We start from the raw sequence: 18,517 nt of genomic DNA, 5'->3' as shown, positions 1-18,517 counted from the left end.
TGTAATGATGAAATTTAACAAGCGACCTAGAAAATGGTGGGTTTCTTTTTTTTGGCCTTTGAATGGTCTAACAAGGAGAGATTTATGCGTTTACAACGTGGATATCATCAGGTTATGTGCCTTAAAATAGTAGCAATCAATTTAAGCTGTAATTGATACAAGCATGAAGAAAGAGTAAGTGTGATATGATTGGCATGGTAGGGCCAAAGGGGACAATGAAAAGAAAAGAAAATGGAAGTGTCCCTTTTCATATTAGGTGACAAAAGTATAGCCTTACAGGACAAGATCAAAAGAACAAACTGTATCAAAGAGAGAAATCAGGGAAGAGCAACTTGCAATTGTGTGGGAGACATGGCATTGCTAGATAAACATATTGAATTTCTTACGTTAAATATGCCAGTCTAACAAAATTTGACCTATAAACTGTCTTCTTCTCATAGGGATCCCAGCGTCGTCTTCTTGATTTGTTATCTGTCCTCGGGGCTCTGTCAATCTACAGTGCGTGTTCTCCATGCTACACACCAAGGAAGACAACGGTGCTATTTCCTTTCTTTTTCTGTGATTTGAAAAAACGCTTCTTTTTTCTTGTGTAGAGTAATTTCCACGAAAGAAATTCAATTCAAAGTCGTTTGGAATGACCGATTAGAAAAAAGGGGTAAAACTTAATTAAATATACTCTTCAAACTACAATCCCAACCTTAATCAAAACGTCAGAGACTTCTGTGTCTTAACTGGGTTATAATTTTCAAAATCTTCAAGGTTTTGTATGAGCTTCAAATCCTCCAGTCCAACGGGTTTTAATTCAAAAAGGGCTCTTGATAACATTTGAGATCTTAAAACATAAAATTTCTTAGACGAAGTTTGTTAATGGACATGAATGAAAGGATTCAAACGGGAATTTCCTGCATCTTTGTGAATGTTTTTTTTTTTTTTTCTTTCAATATAGGGTTGGAGAGATACTCGACCAAGAATCTCCATTTCTTTTCTTTTTGTAACATCTTGCTTGTTAATACTATTTCTCTCATTGGGATAAATATGATCCCCTTTCATTGATTTTGATGTGATTGTATTAAAAATAAAAAAAATTAATTTTAATATATTTTTAATCATTTTTTTCCCAGAGAGAAGTTAACAAGAAGTTTACAAGGCAACTAGCAACTACTTCGGCGAATTCCCTCCACAAAAAAAAGTTTGCAGCCATGGAATTTGAGCTTTAAATCCAGTTTGACCAGGAGGCTTAAATAATTTGAAGTCTAAGTAAAATATGAAGACTTGCAATGTGTACCCAGTTAGAGTGTTTCAATTAAAGAACATTTCGCAGGTAAACGAAATGCATGGCTATGGAGTGTTTGAATCAATTTCTGTTGTCTTGTGGAGGTAGGCAGCCCAGAGAATCTGCACCCTATATTTGTCCACGAGGCATCATCTGGAAAGTTCACTCTCGTGCACAGAAGAGATACGCCTCCCAGCCCCCTTACCTGTACTCCTGGAAAATGGCTATAGCCTCTCCCTTTTTCATTTTCACACTACAGGGTGCTTGGCGCTGTGCCTAGGCTGTGTTTTTTAAAAGATTTTGATTTTTAAAAAAAATTAATTTTAAAATAAAATAAAAATATTATTTTGATGTATTACTAAATAAAAAATATTTTTAAAAATAATTTTTATTAATATCTCAAACATCTTATGTTAAGAAGTTAATTAGGACCACATAATATTTCTGGTTAGAATCTTACCACTTGTATTTCCCAACTTATATATAAATACCGGCGACATACCTCTTATTTTTGTCTTTCAAAGCATGTTGCCGGCCCATAAAGAAATTAAAAAAAGAAGCTCAAGTGCATGGGCTATTCTAGGCCCATATGCCTAAGACTTTTTCTAGAGGCTGGAGATCTATGGACCTTCCCTAACAAGAGAACTAAGCTTATTTTTATTATTTTTATTTATTATAATTGTATTATTTTTAATTTTTTTAATTAATATTTGGTTAATTATTAATTGAGCAATATAATTTATTTTATTTTTATCTTTATCTTATTCACTTTGATATTTTTTAATTTTTAATTTTATAAATATTTATTTTAAATAAAAATTATAAAAATAAATTGTTGAACTCAATTAAATTCTTAATTTGTTATAGGTTTGATTGATTAGCTTTTTAGCTAGGTAGAGATCTAGCTTAATAATTATTTTTATTACATGAATAATTTTTAATTAGAAGTATGCATGAAATTTTTAAATTGTACTTTAGATTTTTTTATAGATACAGACCAAATAACTAGCTAATATCTATGTCATGAAAACTAAGTAAAAAAAAAAAACACCACAAATCCGGTAAAAAGTAAAAAAAATAAATTCAACAGTAATTTTTAGCTTTGACCGGAGACACGCAATTTTTATACACTGACCGTAGTCTCGTAAACACCCCTCCAAAGAAGGACCATGTCAGATTCGTTGCCATCTGGCCCTCCGTCAGATCCCAAACCCGCCACCGCCACCAATTCACCAGACGAAGCTACCACCACCACCACCTCCTCCACGACAACAACAACCTCCACCCCAGAAGGTCCAATCCCACCACCAGTTCAGATCCCTCTCTCGTGGCCTGCCGATTCTTCCCTCACCCTCGACTGGATCCAAAACCTCATTTCCGCCTTTGATTGGTCTTCCAAAAACCTCTCTCCATCTGAACTTCCTTTAGTCCTCCCTGTCCCCGTCTTTGACACTCTAGTCCTCACCGCCTCGAAAATTCTTCACAAAGAGCCTAATTGTGTCAGAATCGATGACTGTAATGATAATTCAAGAGTTGTAGTTGTAGGAGATGTTCATGGGCAACTTCATGATGTCATTTTTTTGTTGCAAGATGCTGGGTTTCCTTGTGAAGATCGTTTTTTTGTGTTTAATGGAGATTATGTTGATCGAGGAGCTTGGGGTCTTGAGACTTTCTTGCTCTTGTTAGCTTGGAAGGTAATTTTCTCTTAAACAATAGTCTTCAAGAATTGTGATTCTCTTTCTTGAAAAATTTTCTCTTTTTAGTTTTTGTTTATGAAGAAAATGTGAGATACTTGGATGGTATTTAATGAGAGTGGAAGTGGTCGAAAATGTACAAAAATGGAGACTTAGGGTGAGTTAGGCCGGGGTTGTCTCCGGTGGAAACTCACTCAGATGCTTAAGTAACTAGATCAGTGTAACGATAATTGATAATGGGATGCTAAAGAGTGCTTGAAGGTATTCGAATTCGAAGAAATGTAGCAATTTTTTATAAACTCTTCCAAGCAGTTTGGTGTGATTCAATTTATATCCGTTGTTTACTATGAACACGATGAGTTAGTGCCGAGTGATTATAGCGTGGTAGGCAGTCTAGGTGTATTAGGAGAGTATCTTCTTAGAATCACATAAAGCACTTAAGTGCTGTGAATTATGATTGGTGGTTGATGATGATGATAGTGTTACCGTTATGTAATCATCATGGATTATTAAGTTAGTACCTTTGATTGGATCATGAATGGTAGACGAAGGATAATTAAAGTGTGATTGTTTTTGCGTTAAAAAAAACGTTTCTGAAATGTTTTGAATATTTTTTATTTCAATTTTTTTTATGATTTTGGATTGTTTTGATGTGTTAGTATCAAAAATAAATTTTAAAAAATAGAAAAAATATTATCTTGATATTTTTCAAGTAAAAAAATACTTTAAAAATAATCGGTATCACAATACCAAGTACTACCTTGGATGGAATTTTGGATACACATTATAAACCGCAAAAAAGGATCATGAAATGGTTTCTTTTATGGGAACTGGTCCAAGCTTCAAACCATATACACCTTGGAGGAAGATGGTGGAGGGAGGGATCAATCAACAGGTTCAATGAGTGAAGAGGAGTGATTCAGGGAGAGAGAAAATGCCAGTGGTGTCTGTGAGAGAGTGCACGGGTGTGAAAATCCCTACTTAAAGATACTCTTATTTCCTTTTATTTTAGGCGTATTTTAACCAAGTATTTTAGATTCAAACTAACTGGCCTCCTTTCTTTCTTGTTAGTGGTGTCACATGCCCACTTCTTATTAAGCTATAAGCCAATATATCATCCAGCCTTAGTTATAATACCAAGTTTCTAATCTTTCTGGACTATTTGTGTAATCTTAAGACAATTTAAGGTTGATATGGGGTGATAAATGCTCTTTTGATAAAAAAAAATTGTTAGTCGGGGAGGGTTTTGCTATATGGAATTGTGGATTTGTTTGTTATTGTTGTCATTTTCTTTGTCGTACTTGCACAAAGTGGAAAAAAAGAAGAAGCTTTTGACCCCAAATTCAACATTTTGTTGTAAAAATTCAATTGACTTCATATTGCTATGGTACTAGAGATCTGGCGGGGAGGTGGTGCTTGCTTCAGTTAAATAACTACTTCATTGTTTTCTAAATGTCCAAGTTCCATGCTTTCCTTGTTCAACCTGGGCTTAGTTTACCTTTTAAAAATTAGTACTCTTCATTAATATTCTTTTGAGTATGCTAGATGTCCAAGCTCCATATTTTCCACTCTTTATTAAGATTCTGTTTACATGCACGGATGTTTATCTGTTATTTCTTTTTCCCCTCTTTTCTTTAGGATATAAATCATGAATTCTTACTTAAAACTCAAATCTTTTTCATTTTTTGTCAATTGAGTAATGTTTATGAATTTGTATCTTGCTTAGGTATTTTTGCCTCAAAGGGTATATCTCCTCCGTGGCAATCATGAATCCAAGTATTGCACATCTGTTTATGGTTTTGAGAAAGAAGTTTTGGTGAAGTATGGCGATAAAGGTAAGCATGTTTATCGGAAGTGTTTGGGCTGCTTTGAGGGCCTTCCCTTGGCCTCTATTATAGCCGGACATGTATATACTGCTCATGGAGGACTTTTCCGCAGTGTGTCCATCACTCCATTGAAGAGATCAAAGGGAAAGAAGAATCGAAGAATAACTTTAAATTCTGAAACCAAACCATTATGTCTTGGTTCTTTGGAGGAGTTATCCAAAGCACGAAGATCGGTTCTTGACCCTCCATGGGAAGGTCTGAACTTAATTCCTGGAGATGTTTTATGGTCGGATCCAACAATGAAATCTGGACTGTCACCAAATACAGAGAGAGGCATTGGTTTATTATGGGGACCTGATTGTACTGAAGACTTTTTAAAGAAGTTCCAACTAAAGGTTGTGCAAGCTCAAATTTTCATTTAAGTTGACGTGATTGCATTGAAAATTGTCATTATTGGAATGTTGTTGGGAAATCTTATTACCTTGTCAAGTGCGAATTTTAATTTATTCAAGCATAGATTTTAAAATAAACGACCTATCCCCAATCAGAACTATAAGAAACTTTCTATTCTTGTGATGTTGATATGATGATTCCTTTTCTTTTACTCACGTGTTTCAATTATGATACTGGTCCAATTGGACATCATATTGAAGCGGAAATTTATTAATAGTTACTTTGGACTTTGAACACTTTTGACAATTTATGTTCACAGATTTAAGAAGAATTGGTCTGTTTTCTGCATTTATGAACAATAAAAAAATTATGTGTTCTTGCATTTTTATCCATGTCATGCCTTTCACTATTTCAGCAATTCATGCTGCTATTAAGATGATGTTTTACTATTCAAGAATTGACACTGTAGTTAATGGTTCATGTTGTGTTGCCTTAGCTAATCATCAGATCACATGAAGGCCCTGATGCAAGGGAAAAAAGGCCGGGTCTTGGAGGAATGGATGTAGGGTACACCATAGATCATGTTGTACCATCAGGAAAGCTGATTACTCTCTTTAGTGCTCCAGACTATCCACAATTTCAGGTTTTTTTTACAATCCTTCTCTACTATACTTTTTGAATTTCATACAAGATCTCCATTCTCATCTAGGAAAGACAGTTTTGCATCCTTTGGCTTCAAATATCTGAGCGTGGGTTCCATGATGTTATCTTAACCTTGTGCTGATTAACATTTTTGGAGATGTTAAGCTTTTGTATATGTTCTTGTTTGGCTTCCACATAGAAAGTGTGAGCTACGTTTTCTTGGGAGATATGATTTCCAATTTGACATCTTAATTTCCTGGTTTTGATATATTTAACATCCTGTCATGGTGAAACATTATGCATATTGGACAATATTTTAGACCCTGTTTTCATGTTAAATCATATTAGGTATGCTTGAAATGACGTGATCAACATTAGATAATCAATCTGGCTTGAGCTGCTGAAGAGGCAAATTCTTCTTTAAATAAAACACATTCCCTCCATAGCTTTTAACTTTGTTTGATGTTGATGACATGAAAAAAAATACTTGAATTAGTTATTAAATATGATTACATAGGTTGAATTACTTGGCCAGATGAAACCAATGGATATTATTTGATTGACCAAGCAAAATTTAACATTACTTTTGCCGCATTTTATTATTTTTTTAACAAATTATTTTGTTTTTTAGGCAACTGAGGATAGATTCAACAATAAAGGAGCATATATTGTTCTAAAACCCCCTTATTTTGATGTTCCGGAGTTCCACACTTTTGAAGCAATTACTCCGAGACCAGCGGTATGAATTTTCACCAATGTCCCAGAAACTAGCAGAATGATTGATTCTCTTTAATAGGCTGCCCATTGCTTAAGCAAGGTCCTAAATTCGCTCTCCATTGCAGGTGAATGCTTATTATGATTACGAAGATGTGATTGACTCTGATGAAGAATTGGACTTGGCGTCAATGGTGACTGCTACTTAGAGGTCGTCACCCTTCCTTTTCTAATGGAGGAATTCTGAATATTTTTAAGTTCAACATGTTTTTCTCCATGATTTTGCTGTGTGTCTTATCATTTATTGCTTCATTGTGCCAGAAAAAATATATATTGGTTCATGGGGATGGTGATGCCCCTGACGCATGTATAAAATTGTATGTAACCTCAACACAGATTGGTTATAGTGCAATTTTTTGTTGTTGCGTAACTTTAGTTCGTTTCTTGTTTTTACCCATGTCTCCGTGATGCATACACTACCATGGCGAAATGACATATTTTGTGCAGCCTGCCTCGGAAATCCATCTTCAACCCCTTCTGTTCTTTCCCGAGCTGTTTTTCCTTGAGACTGTTTCTCTCAAAAATTGCAACAGCAACAATTGTTTCACACAACAATGGATCCTTGAATCGTAAGCTGCTCTGCTGTGTAGTATCACACAGTGATGGGAAATAAGTTCATATTGGTGCTTCTTCTCCCGTTGGCATCGCGTTCATCTTTTGGTTTCATGGTGATTGGCCGGCTAGAAACCTCGGAGCTACGATGTTGTCAGGGATTAGTCTTAGGGCTTAATTTATACCCCCCATTTTTCAGGGAAAATCGTGATGAATGAAATTTCTGAGCTGGGATTTTGAAAGAGCAACTAATAATTAATCCCAATCCTGTTATCAAGAATCAGCACAAGGGAGAAATAATTCAAGATTCCAATTTGGAAGATCGTGGTAAAGGAGATCAGAGAGCAACTAGGTAGAATCATTGTGAAAATATGCAGGTTTAATTTGGATAAAACCGAGACTAGACATGTAACAAGTGCCGTTGAGAACTCTGAATTGAATTAAAAGACAAGCCTCCTACCTCGATAGCGTTAACACAGTTAAGGTTCTGCTAATCTAATAAAAGACAATCACAACCATGACTGAAATCCATTCAGTTCCAGCAATTCACTTCCCTAACTGGGAGTCATCAACAGCCATGGACGACATTTTTCAACTGCTTAGTCTGGCTGCCCAAATGGGACACGGACGTACAATTGTCCATGCAGGGTGACCACTGCTGTTGTCTGATGCGGATCAATCCTCGAGGGTAAGCTGACAACCTGAAATCAATGCCGATCTTAGTGACTCCATAAGGAAATATAGCAAAATCTAGCAAGTCTTACATGAGTTCGGCAATCAAATTACCTAAAAAACTAAAGGGCGTGGGTGGGTGTTTCGCTGTGGCCCAAATCACGGTATAATGTGTCTTGGGCTATAATAAAATTACCTTGGTGCCCTCTTGGGTGAGGGTGTTGATGTCTTTTTATTTGCATAGTAAAAATACCCTTTTGAATTTAAAATCAACAAAATATAAAAATATTGACCAAGAGCTTTCTTAACACGCTTCTTAACGGTAAAAATATAAATTTGCCTCGTAGTTAAAAAATTATTGCACTGCTGGATAAGGGTGGTTTAAAGTTTTCAATTTTTAATTTACAATACAATTACTTCACAATTACTTCTTTAACCTTAGATGAGATAAAACATAAGCTTACAAGCTTAGCATTTGGGGTAATTTTATACTTCCATAATAGTATTTTGTGGAATTGTCAGGGTCATAGAGAACATTTTGGTATTCAACATTTTAGTTTTTTTTGAATTTCCTAATGCTTAAAGCTGCTGGAACATGATCGACATGCCCTAGCGTGTGGGTGGCATCCGAGCCTATGACGCCACCTAATAGACGTAACTAGCCTTCCGCCATGTCCTCTTCTATTTGGATTGGCAAATGACAACTTCCGACGGTTAAATTATCGCCAGTGATCGTTTGATTTTTTCCCCTTCTTTTCTCTCTCTTGACAGATAATGTACACCACCTGTCCTCTTTGTTTCTTACGTTTCAATTTAAGTCCTCATTCTATTATTTTTCTATTTAGTTCCTTTTTCATTTATAGAAGTTTTTATTCTTTTCAATGTAGTCCTTTAATTGCAATTTCTCATGTGTTCGGGTTTTTCATTTCAGTCCTCATTTTTTTTTAATTTCTAATTTTATCCTTTGTAGTTTTGTAGAATTTATTTTTTTCAATTTAACCTTCATTCTTTTGATTTTTTTTTGTCCTTTTATTAAAGCTATTTTTCAATTTAACCATCCCAATTTGTATCCTTCTAATTAATGTTTTTTCTCACTCATTTTTTCAATCATTTTGAGTAATTAAATTTTTTTCTTGATTTTATCTTTTCACATTTAATTTGTTCAGAATTCAACTTCGTAAGATCTTATTATTCTACATTAATTTTTTTTTAAATTGGTTTTGTTATTATCTTCAAGTTTTTTCAATGGGTTTATCTTAGTTTTATAACCTAGATCACAATTTTTTCATGCCTTCTTTGAATATAAGTTTTTTCTAGTTGTTTTGTTTCTCTTTCATTTTTCGATGTATTATTCTAATTCATCCATAACTTTTTGATACAAATAAAGTTTATTTTTTAAAATAAAAAAATATTCATTTTTAAATTACATCACTTATGTGTTTGGCTCTGCATAATATTTTTTATTGCACGAGTCTATTTAGTCAATTTCATTTATATCTATCTTTTAAGTCATGGATATTTTAAAGTGTGGATTTATCTTTTATTTATTTAAATAAATAAGTTTAACAAACACAATCAAAAGTGTATCTCATTTTATGTTATAGAATATCTTGATTTTTCTTGCATAAGTTTTTCAATTTACACTTGAAAAAAAAACAAGTCGAAGCAACCTGCATACTAGGTATTTTTTTTAAAAAAATTATAACCCGCAATAAATAGCTAGTATTTACTATTCATCAAGAGGCAAAACCATGAAACATGCTTACAAGGATTGTATCATCTACTATCTACCCTAGCATGGAAATAACAGGCATTGCAAAACAGAAAAGGAACAGGTACCTTTTTGAATGGTGCGACACCCCAAGGATTATCCTCGTGCTCTGGTTCACCACTTATTACCACGCGCCCCGCTGGATCTGATTGAACCCGTACCTGATTTTGCAAAATTACAAGGTCATAACACATTTACTGATGTCTCGCATGATATCATCTACATAAATGTTGGTGTTTCTAGTTTCAAGAAAAAAGTGATATATATCGACTAGAAAGCAATGGATTGACATCTAAAACACTACCAGAAAGTCATAAAAAAAATATATTTTTCATGTCCAATCTTGCAGACGCATTCTTATATCTCTGAAATAAGTATAATGTGAGGCTGGACTCTTTATCGATTCAGAGGCAATCTTGTGTTAGCATGCTCATCAAGGTGGCAGCATACAAAAACTAGGCACCCGCTATCTATAGATAATGTAAAGCAGTTCACCAAGAGTGTAGAAATGGCCTTGGCAACTTTGCGTTCTGCTTAATTATAATCAAGCTACCAGGCAAGGCAAAGAGGTGCTTTCTAGTTGGGCAAGAATCTCTAAATCAGCTGATAAACAAAATCAGATTACTTTCCATGATAAAATGAGAACTATATGTGAACTGATGTAAAAATGAAGACAGAAACAAGAATTTGGTACTCACCTCTTCACGGAGGAGACCTGGAACTAAAGCATACACCTCAAAACTATCTTCCTGTAGACATAATTATCGTTCCAAATTAGAAATAGTAAAGATCTCAGTGTCACCCTCTAATGAGGAAAAGACTCATGCAATAACTTACTGTTTTCTGTACATTGATCTTCACCCAATCAGCTGGGGTTCCAACATCAGTCACCTCCACATCCAATCTATTAAAAAAAATCCAAGCCAATCGAATGAATGTCAGTATGTATTTCTCATGAACACAAATATTTGATAACATTGAGTAAATCTAACGAACTGGGTAACTAGAATCTTAACCGTGCACTTTTGGAGCGTGGAGATTTGACAGCATGTTCCACATATGATGGTTTCTTACGTTTCAGTAAACCTGAGCCAAAAGGTCCAGATTTAAAAATTGTTGTAAGCTACCAACATATTAGGAAGTAACAAATTGTGAAATTGATAAACCTGTTACTCACCAAGGTTTTTTAGCTCCTTTTCACGCTTTTGCGCGGGTATAGTATTCTTGTCCTATAAAATACAGATACATCACTGTAAACAATGGTTGCACGAAAATCCTACATAAATGAAACAGAAAAATGTTCGACATGATTTCAACAGACCTTAACAATAGGGCTACTAACTTCTCCGTTACCAAGAAAACGGAGTGCGTGCCAACCCTGCATTGCACGTGCTGCAGCATCCCTACGAGTTCTACCTGATCCTGATGCCTGAATATCACCAACAAGTAAAGACAATGTAGGCACAAGGACAACAATGAAAAGAAGAGGATACTCAATGCCTAAGGTGAAAAAAGAAGAAAGAAAATATCATGCTAAATGAGCAAAAGATCCTTAGGTACATATTGAGTCAATCTCCAAGCCAGGCATTTTCACAACAAGAATGACATCTTAAGTAAACATGGGGCACAGGATTAGCAGGCATTTGCGTTTGTGGTAGACTGATAAAAACAATAAAACAAAACAAAAAAGTCAGAAGCAATCCAATCTCTCTTGATGGCATTTCCTTTAAATGAATTTTCAATGGTAAAGGGTCCAGGTTAATCCTTTATCAGAAAGGGTTGAGTTTTTGTCCAGCTTATACTCAGCTGAATTGTGTATCAATAACATACTTAGTTATTGGTGGTATTGTCAATAAAATGAAGTTTCAATGGTGAATGGTCCGGGCTAATCTGTTTTGAGAAAGGATGGCTTTCTCTGGCCTAAACTCAGCGGAACTGTATATAAATAATTATTCTTACCATTCTTACATTTTAGTAACATAAAAAAAATAAAAAAAAAGGTATGGCATATATGGTACCATGATGTAAGCACGGAAAAGAATTCATGTTCACAAAAAGTTCTGAATTATTATGCCAGATGTAGATTATGTACACCATCTGATTCCACAAATACCTGGAATTTGTGTTTAATGGTCCACTGAAAAAAAAAAATCGAAACCACAAATTCTCAGAATGATCAGCCTCCAGTAAAATTTAGTCCACGTCACTTCAACATAAATAATTTCAGAAGGTTGGTTCAGTTAGTCTGAACACTGACCAAAGGAAAATCAATTCAAGCTAGAAAAATTGGAAATCATACAACCACAAACACTTTATGCTGTTTCTGAAAAGCTTTGGGAAGAGCAAAAAACTACAACATGCTCTGGAATTATGCTATGTGGCATGTGTTATAAGGAGAAGAATGCTAAAATATTTAGCAACCACAACCTATCAAAGAAGCTTTCATGCGATCAAATGTTTTTTAGCTCCAATATGATCTTCAGCTCATGAGGTCTTTAAGGAACTTGTCTAGCTAATATACAAAGAAATGAAAAACCATAATGTGCTGAGTTTTGTTAGCTCTTTGATCCTTTTTTTCATTTGGATAATGCATCATCTTTCCTCTGTACTCACCCTTATTCTTTTCTTTCATGAGAATTTCTTACTTTATCAAAAAAAAAACCAAAAACATTTCTGTGCACACCTTGATACATTATAAACACTTGTCTTCAATACACCAACCAGTTTTACATGGTATATTAAAAAATATTACCACCAAACAGTAAACAAGAGGCATCATAAAGTTATGATCTATATTGAAAAATACAGTCCCACAAGGAAGTTTGAAATTTACCATATTGTCAACATGCTTAGGCTCTGACTTGGGCAGCTTTGGTGGTTTCTGCAGCTTGGGCTCAGACTTGGAAGCAATAGGGACGCTAAGCTCACCGGCATCAGCATTTGTTATGTGTCTTTCATAATCAAGGAGTACCTGATGAAACACATAAATGTACAAGTCATAATTTTAAACAGAACTTTCACTAGATAAGCAAACAAAATAACAAAATAATAGCAAAATTTGTAGCCAGAGAAGGATAACCAAAGGACAGAGAAAACAGAGAGGCCATATTTCAGTATTTTGAAACAAGTTCAAGTTATAATAGCAGGTAAGTCAATCTACTTGAGAAAACTATCAATCTGGTGTGCCTTGATTCCAGTAATACATCTGTATTTCATGTACTTAGGAACCAAAATAATGACATTGCTTATTATTATACTATTAAAAAAAGAAAATAATAAGTAGCCTCCTGTTACATATTGCCTCTACCATGTTCGCATGTTGTTGCAAAAATTTCAATTATCTAGACAGGCTTAAATTAATCATCAAGCTAAATGGAAATCAATTTGCTAAGTTATCCAGACAAATCAGTTTCCCTAATGCTTTTCAAGTTAACTTTTTAATCATTCCTTCTCTGCCTGATTTTTTGTAAATACCACCCTTTTACTTTATTTATCTATGTTTTTCCGTTTCTTGTTGTAAACCAAGATGCTTTCATCTCTTCTCCGTTTCCTCTCCCCAACTGCTCTCCCCTATTTTGGCAATATTTTCCCTTCTATCCGCACACATATTCCATCTCTACTCTCATTTCCTCATTAATAGAACTTATAATAAAAATAATCCCTTACAGTATTTTACATTAATATTTTAAAGGACAGTATTTTGAACCCAGTTTAAACATCTAGATATCCCATTGCATTATAAATATCACAGTAAAAAGAGAGAGAGAGAAAACAACAACTCAGTGAACAGAAACTTAAGTGATATTATAAACTACAAACATTATACAACAACAACAACAACAACAACCAAGCCTCAATCCAAAACTAGCTGGGGCCAGTTATATGGATCCTTCTGCGCCATTCCCCACGATCAATATACCAAGACCATAAACATGTACATATAGTTATGTTTATAATTTATATGCACATCCATGGAAAGTTCAAACTATCCACTAATTAGCAATTAAGGAAATAGAATGCAAAGGGTAATGTAGTATATGCACATGTTATCAGCATGTAGTCACCTTCTCATAAAACCCTCGAAATGTCCATGAAACTGTAGTGCATGTCCTGCAAAGGCAGTGGAAAGGGGGAAACAACATTAAAATATAGGTAAATAATGTAGGGGCCATTTGTTCTGGAAACAAAGGTAACATGGTAAACATGTGGATGTGCCATTTGATGGTTAATTGCAAGTCTTAAAGAACCAATATACATCATATAAATCAACACTATAAAACCAATCTCAGCTTCCAGATTTCTGGAGTTTCCATGATGAGTCAAAAACTTATGCAATTTGAAGTGAAGTGTTTTGCATCTAAGAGATGAGCCAATGTGTTTGGTTATACAGATGCTTCATCTGGCTCTTTTCTGTTCTTGTGTCCCACCATTATTAATCTGTTCCCCAAAAGGCTCACTTCATATGTCTTAGATTCTCCCCTTTCATTGATAATCTTGCTGGGCAATGATCTTCCTTGGACATAGTTTCTGTCTTGACAGTTATATCCAACTATCATTGTTTACTAATTAAAATGAACTTAAATTGGCTTTCCTTAACAAAAGAAATGGGTATACAATGTTGTTGATCTTCTAATAATCTTATCCAAATATATTTCTTTCTTAAACCTTGACAATGATGGTAAATGTTGGTCGGGAAGCAGCAAGTAATCTGTAATGGTGTCTAATAGTTCCATAAATGTTAATTTTCAAACCCAAGTAACAGTTTCATGGATTTGGATAGTTTCCTTACGATCACCAGCGGTTGTGCATAATGCAATGCTTTTCAAATCTTTTTTTTTTTTTTTACTTTTCTCCACATGCTAGTTTAAGAAACCTGCTAGAAAATACATGCAAGATGCTCTGGAGTTTAAAAACATGAAATGGTTGATCTTGGAACAATCAGTATTCAGTAACACATTGAACAAGTATATATATATATATATAATGCTCCTTACTTTGGGGGGTTAAAGGACTCTCCTACTTGCCTCCACAGCTTACATGAGGTCACCTGTCAATCAGAACAAAGCCAAATATATGATCATTAGAAACAGACTCCAAGAAAATAAAGGGTGTCTGGGAAACAATCTCCAGCAATTATAGCAACAGAAATCAGCTCAAATTGCATGACCAGCCCCAGCAAAATCTACAATCAAGATAATTTGATAAAACATGAGAATGAAAAGCACCATTCACCTTTAAGATTCACAAGTATTTAACGACAGCTTTTAAAATTCCCTGTCTATGTGACATTAAATAGAAGGCCTCCACTTCCATGTGAATAACTTCCAAATTGTGTATTCAAAATCACTTGAATGCATTTGCATGCTTGTGTGGGTTATTATGCTTTGCCCTAGCTCTAACATAATCAAGTTTGTTAAATTTACAAATAAACACCAAGCACGAATAATAACTAACAAAGAAATTAATTTAAGATGCACGCTTAAAAGGGAATGGTTTTGAATCATGGGTAAGAGGATAAGTACCTTGTCATAGCCACCCAATCTCATCACAGATCTCCATAGCCTTTTCACCATATGAGGGTACATATTAGAAAATGTATCTCCAAAAAAGACAATAATCTCAGATGAACAACATGAAATTCACTAGTCATTAGAAACTTACTTAAGACAGTTTAAGAGATCTCCGTAGAACTTGGGAGGTTTGAACTCCATGCCCTTCTCACTAAAGAAACTATGAAGCTCGCTCAGAAAATCCTTTTGTTCCTCTTCTGTCCCTGTTACACTACCACCAATGTTTTCATCCAAAAGAAACGAACGCCTTGGTGTTAATTTTCCATTAGTTTTTGGTGATGTATCTATATCATCTGATTCTCTCTTGTCATCAACTTTATCTTCAACGTCTGAAAATCCTGCCTGAGGTGCAGCAGATTCGTTGCTCTCTTTAGGAACTGCCCCAGGATCACCACCAGATGTATCCTGTGATATGTCTGAGGGTTTGTTTTCAGTATCTACAGTGGGTTTAGCAGTTTCAATATGACTACTTGAAATAGCAATTCCATTGCCAGCACACGTTTCAGGTTTCAAATCACTATTTCCATTGGCTTTGACATCTTCCATGGATTCAATTTCAGGTGTGACTAAACTTTTTTCATCATCTGATGGAGATGGGGGAGCAGAATCTTGATGGGGTTGCTGTGGGATGGAATTCAACTCCCCAGTGCTCCTATCAGCAGCTGCCTCAGCCTGAGATGAAGGATTCTCATTATCCACAGGGTCTGGCACATCAACTTCCACAGTATCAGGGTTAGGAGGAGGAGAAGAATTATCAGCTTTTTCAACAGGAACCTGTGCGTTAATCAGCTGCTCTGTCTCTAAAGTACTAGGCGCCTGATGCGCTGATCCGTCCTCATTTTCCTTGGTATTACTCATCTCTAATTCTAAACACAACACATAAAGAAAAAAAAACATAAAGCTCATTTTCCCAATAAAAAATCCTAACATAAAGACCCCCGCCTTTGCAAAGAGCAAAACAAGTTCAAAGCCACAATTAAAGGAGCAAGAGTGGCGCTTATCACTCATAATCACAAATTTTACACACCCTAACCTCCATTTTCCTCATTCATTCAAAGTTCGAACCCTAATTTTCTCCTTTTCCATTTGTTCTCCTCTTAACAACCACATGCACAAACACACATGCATGACAAAAACAAAAACAAAAACAAAAAACAAAAAAAATAAAATTGTTATATTATAGCTAAGGGTTGCTAAACCTAATTTTCTTTTTAGTGCCATTACACTACAACTTTAAGAAAAAAACCTTTAACCACAAAAAGCCAAAAACATTAAAAAAAAAAAAAGGGAGAGAGAAACTTACCTGCAATGCAAAGGAAAGGAATGGTTGAGCAACAAGGCCAGGAGGAGGTGAAATTTGCTGTCTAGTGATTCTTATAGGCTTAAATAGCAATGAAACATACATAACAAAAGGAGAAAACCCTAAATCTTGAATGCTCTATTTAGCCTCAGCTGCTGACACTGCAATATCTGAGTGGTTTTTGGCAAGCTATTTAATGTTATGAGCACTCTCTCCCCCTCTCTTTAATAAAAAAATATCTCCCTTCGCTTTGTCTCTCTCGGGTTTTTATTTTTTTTCTTCGACAGAACACAACAGAACAGAACAGAATGGGACATCCCGAGTTACCTTAAACAGATAATACCACACGTGTACGTTTGTTAATGTTTTTCGAGATTCCTTCTAAAATATGATGTTGGATTTTTGTTTGATTCCAGTCATTTGGATCTCAAAATTGGCCCAAAACAGTAGTGGGTGTGCCTCTCAATCACAATTATTAAACTATATTTAGGGATGAAGGTTGGATTTGAGTCACGAGTTCATAGTAATGATTGAATTTATTTATTTAAAAAAATAAGTGAGAGCAATATTTATTGAAAGATTGTTTAAAAAAATAAATTAATAGGCTTTTTAACTAAGTTTTACCTGCTAAACTTAGAAGATTATGTCACCTAGAGTTTTTAATTGAATTATTCTTTTTATTTTTTGTTTTTTAAAATTAAAAAATTATAGCCCCAGATTAATTAGGTTTTAGGCTGGTCCATCATTTTGGTTGAATTTTTTATATTAGTAATCTCAATCTTGTTTCTTAATAGTTTATCCAAAAGAAATAATGGACTTTACCATTATTGAATATGTATTGAAATGGTCATGAACGACTATATGCTACGGGGGTAAAAAAAATTTGCATATAAAAAATGATATTTAGATGTTGTAAATATGTTTTAAAGCAACAAGAAAAATCAGTAAATTATGTTATAGATCCAATTAAGTTAAATAAGTTGGTTTAAAAATAAATAATGACATCATATGGATCAATTATTAAAAAAAAAACAAAAAACCATTGAAAAATTAAAATGATATAGTTTAAAAATGACCTTATTCAACATAAATTAATATGACAAATATATAATGCAGATAATATGGATCAAGTTAATTCACTGAATAAGTGATCCAAATTATGTGATTGGGATAATTCGATAAACAAAAAGAAGAAGACCATGAAGCTCTTTATAAAAAGAACAAAAAAACTATATTATTGAAAGATAAAAGCTGAAAAGAAAATACATAAAAAAAAAAAAAACCAGTGTTAGCCCTTGAAGGATTTAAAACAAAAAATAGTAATAAAAACCATGAGGATAAAAATAGTGAAATTAAAAAAAAATAAAAGAATAAGAGAACCCAAAAAAATAAGAATCAAAATTAAAATAAAAAATAAAAATAAGTTTTAGACTAAATGATGAAATTAAAAAGAAAAATCTATTTAACAAAAGAACATAAGAATAGAAAAAACAATAAGAAAATGAGGACCACATTGAAAAAAAGTATATATCAAAAACTGAATCAAATTATGTAATTAAAAACAAATTAGAATTTTATAAAAAAACTAGAAAAAAATTAAAAATCAAAAGAATAAGTACTAAAGGTAAAATTTCAAAATATTAGAGGACAACTCTAAATTTTTGCATGGGCATTGTTATTTTTTAAGGATTTGAGAGAAAAAATAGAAGAAAAGAAAAAAAAATTGCCAACAACGAATTACATCACTATCCTACAAAAAAAAAACATGACAACGCGTCCAACAATACAATAAAAATTAGTTTTTGTTCATTGGAATGTATAGATATGACACCTAAAAGACACGGACACCTTTTATGTACTTACGCATGCCCTACACCCACCAACCACTTTTTATTTTTTATTTATATGTTATATTTATTAAAATACCAAATTATCTCTTAACCAATTTAATTATTATAAAAAAAACCAACATGAAAAGATAAAAACACCTCTAAATGTTAGTTTTAAGATTTTTTTTTCAATAACATTTTAATCAATTCATCATGCTTTT

The 18,517-nt window shown here is 33.9% G+C and overlaps 2 protein-coding genes across 2 annotated transcripts; one reads left to right on the top strand and one right to left on the bottom strand.

Annotated features, from left to right (window-relative positions):
* The first annotated feature begins 2,413 nt into the window (after positions 1 to 2,413).
* Positions 2,414 to 6,984, top strand: LOC105130077 (serine/threonine-protein phosphatase 7-like). The gene is made up of 5 exons (XM_011032412.1): positions 2,414 to 2,967; positions 4,694 to 5,188; positions 5,683 to 5,829; positions 6,460 to 6,567; positions 6,671 to 6,984. The coding sequence occupies exons 1-5, from the start codon at positions 2,443 to 2,445 to the stop codon at positions 6,749 to 6,751; spliced, it is 1,356 nt and encodes a 451-aa protein (XP_011030714.1). The 5' UTR covers positions 2,414 to 2,442; the 3' UTR covers positions 6,752 to 6,984.
* Positions 6,985 to 7,482: 498 nt separating this feature from the next.
* On the bottom strand, positions 7,483 to 16,814 carry LOC105130076 (AT-rich interactive domain-containing protein 6-like). Its single transcript, XM_011032411.1, has 13 exons — positions 16,471 to 16,814; positions 15,259 to 16,033; positions 15,120 to 15,159; positions 14,592 to 14,644; positions 13,662 to 13,707; positions 12,431 to 12,568; positions 10,919 to 11,026; positions 10,775 to 10,826; positions 10,614 to 10,683; positions 10,435 to 10,501; positions 10,296 to 10,346; positions 9,666 to 9,758; positions 7,483 to 7,855 (listed from the first exon to the last, which is right to left on the bottom strand). The coding sequence occupies exons 2-13, from the start codon at positions 16,023 to 16,025 to the stop codon at positions 7,754 to 7,756; spliced, it is 1,587 nt and encodes a 528-aa protein (XP_011030713.1). The 5' UTR covers positions 16,026 to 16,033; positions 16,471 to 16,814; the 3' UTR covers positions 7,483 to 7,753.
* Between the last annotated feature and the right edge of the window lie 1,703 nt (positions 16,815 to 18,517).

The sequence above is a fragment of the Populus euphratica genome, unplaced genomic scaffold, assembly GCF_000495115.2.
Source record: "Populus euphratica unplaced genomic scaffold, PopEup_1.0 scaffold95.1, whole genome shotgun sequence".
Lineage (NCBI taxonomy): Eukaryota > Viridiplantae > Streptophyta > Magnoliopsida > Malpighiales > Salicaceae > Populus > Populus euphratica.
The sequence above is the reverse complement of the archived record's forward strand: the minus strand, read 5'-3'. Positions and strand labels throughout refer to the sequence as shown.